This window comes from Oncorhynchus masou, unplaced genomic scaffold (assembly GCF_036934945.1).
Source record: "Oncorhynchus masou masou isolate Uvic2021 unplaced genomic scaffold, UVic_Omas_1.1 unplaced_scaffold_16740, whole genome shotgun sequence".
Classification (NCBI taxonomy): domain Eukaryota; kingdom Metazoa; phylum Chordata; class Actinopteri; order Salmoniformes; family Salmonidae; genus Oncorhynchus; species Oncorhynchus masou.
In genome coordinates, this window is record NW_027006875.1 from 1 (window position 1) to 2,580 (window position 2,580).

General features: G+C 44.9%; 1 protein-coding gene across 1 annotated transcript; it reads left to right on the forward strand.

The window, feature by feature from the left end:
• The first annotated feature begins 6 nt into the window (after positions 1-6).
• On the forward strand, positions 7-2,574 carry LOC135531940 (myosin phosphatase Rho-interacting protein-like). The gene is made up of 7 exons (XM_064959632.1): positions 7-38; positions 211-358; positions 523-640; positions 917-1,076; positions 1,332-1,433; positions 1,729-1,815; positions 2,006-2,574. The coding sequence occupies exons 2-7, from the start codon at positions 238-240 to the stop codon at positions 2,213-2,215; spliced, it is 798 nt and encodes a 265-aa protein (XP_064815704.1). The 5' UTR covers positions 7-38; positions 211-237; the 3' UTR covers positions 2,216-2,574.
• The last annotated feature ends 6 nt before the right edge of the window (positions 2,575-2,580 follow it).

The following is a 2,580-nucleotide window of genomic DNA, read 5'->3' on the forward strand; positions in this document are numbered from 1 at the left end:
TCCAGTTGAAACATAAGGAGGACATAGAAAAGCTAAAGGTAGGGCAACTCCCATAATAACAATTGTCGATGATCATCAATTATATTTTTGGTTGTTCCTGAATTCACTAGAATTAAGATGTAATGAACCAACCCCAGGGAGTAGTGACCATTATAACAATGAATCTGTGGATCACCTAACAGTCCACTGCGTCTGTGTTTGCCCCTGCAGGCCACATATGAGCATGGCTTTGTCACCATGGAGGAATCCCAGCAGAGGATCGTGGGGGAACTGCAGCACAGACACCAGCAGGACCTGCAGCGCCTGCAGTTAGACACAGACAGACTGCTGGAGGAGGAGACGGCTGCTACTATCACAGGTGAGGGGGGACAGTGTGTGTGTGTTGTGTGTGTATGTTTAAAGGTTAAATGTTTTAGGATATTTACAGTATGTGTGAAGGCAGAGTTTCTCAGAATATTGATAAGCTCACATTCCCATGCCACTCTAATGGAGTGAACATATCCCCTTTTATTGTGGAATTAGCAATTGAAGCAATGAAGAACGCTCACCGTGCCGAAGTCAAGAGAGAGATACAGAGGGCATGCCATGAAAACAACAATGCAGGAGATGTGAATCTTGGAGAAATATGCAGGCAACACAGGTAAATGTACTACCTGTTGATCTATGTGGTTGTAAATCGTCAAGGAAAGCACATGGCCAGATAGTACACTGGATTGGCTGACAAACACTGAGTTTTGGACTGATAATCTGCATTCTACCTGTCCTTGACTCTGTATATGTCTGTCTGTATAACACACAGTGCACCTTGTGTCTAGTCTTGGCCGTGGTTTTCAGCTCTCAGGATCATGTTTTGTGTGTGTGTGTGTGTGTGTGTGTGTGTGTGTGTGTGTGTGTGTGTGTGTGTGTGTGTGTGTAGTGAGGAGCTGGTCTCCTGTCACAGGGAGCTGGGGGTGTTGTCCCAGCAGTACTCTCTGAAGTGTCTGGAGAGCTCCCACCTGGGCCAGGCCCTGGAGGCAGAGAGACAGGCTCTGTGTCAGTGTCAGCAGGAGAACCAGGACCTCAGAACTCGCAACCAGGTCAGTCACATTATGACCATGTATCATCACAAGTGTTTCTGCTCCAAGCCAACTAAATCTGCTGCCGGGTCCTCTGTCTTAACACACATAGTAGAATACATAACACATACTTTTATAAACGTCATATCAGACTGTTACAACACTCTGCAACAAACCCTTGAGGGTCCCTTACATTTCCCTTAGTATTTCCCAATTCTGTCTTTGTCAAATACAAAGTAGCAGTGTTAGTAATGATGACTGTGGTTGTCTTTCCAGGAGCTGAGTGGCCATCTTGCTGCAGAGATCACCAGACTTTGCTCTCTGGCCAAGCAGGACGCCTTCCCTCTTAGTCAGGAGAGAGATGTGTATGAGCTGGAGGTAAGTCTTCAGTAGTACTTCACTGCACAATAGCTATGCTGCTTAAGTATAACAAACAATTGTTGGATATAATCTTTATCTAGTCCAGTCAAGTAAAGTTTGATGTAAAGGTAAACTGTATCTGCCTTTGACTGGTAACACCACTAGATGTCACCCTTAGCAACATGACCAACTTACAGCCTCTAAAACATATGACATACTCATGTGCTGTACATTCTGTGCTGATCTATGGCATCTTGGTCCTCTGGTGTTGTACCTGTCTGAGGCATCAACTGTGATTCTGTCTGACTGTTAGATCTCCCTGCGTGTGAAGGAGTCAGAGGTGCAGTGCCTCAAGCAGAAGATCACCTCGCTCAAGGATGAACTCCAGACAGCCCACAGGGTGAGATCACAGCACAGCACACAGAATAACAATAGCCTTTGTCTGTATAAATGTATGAAGAGTAGACATAAGATGGACAACACTATTGTCCTGCTATTACCATGTATTACTGTACAAATATTAGCATGGGTCATACTCTATTTAACCTGGTAATAGTGCCTGTTTATAGCCTAATCTCTGTTCCCCCCAGGATAAGAGGTATGCAACAGAGACGTACAAGGACATCTACACAGAGCTAAGCATCATGAGGGCCAAGGCAGAGAGAGACCTGGGACATCTCAGGGAGAACCTGAGGTTGGCCCACAAAGCACTAGGAGAGCTCTCACCTGCAGTGGACACAGATAATAATGGTACACATGACATTAAGCTGGTGGCCCGGCCTTCAGGGATTCAGATATGAACCACTGATGTGAAAACGACAAGGTGTTGAGTGCTGCCACTCTGAGGTCAAAACCTGCATGACAGCCAAGTCTCGCTGGATGTTTCCCCAACCACCTCTGGTTTTGGCAGCATCACTAGTCTGTATCGTAATACAGACAATTTGTGAATAACCTCATTCTGTTATGTATCTTAATAATATTGGATGTATCTGAATCCTCTGACTGTTATCTGTGCAGTTTGCTGTAGCATGTCAGTTAGTCCTTTAGATTTTGATTAACCCTTGACGTTCTGTCCATTTCTTACACAAATTAAAGAAAGGGGCTCTAATTAGAAGTCATCTTGTACAGTGGTGCAGCATAACCCTATAGAGATCTCCTTTGGGTA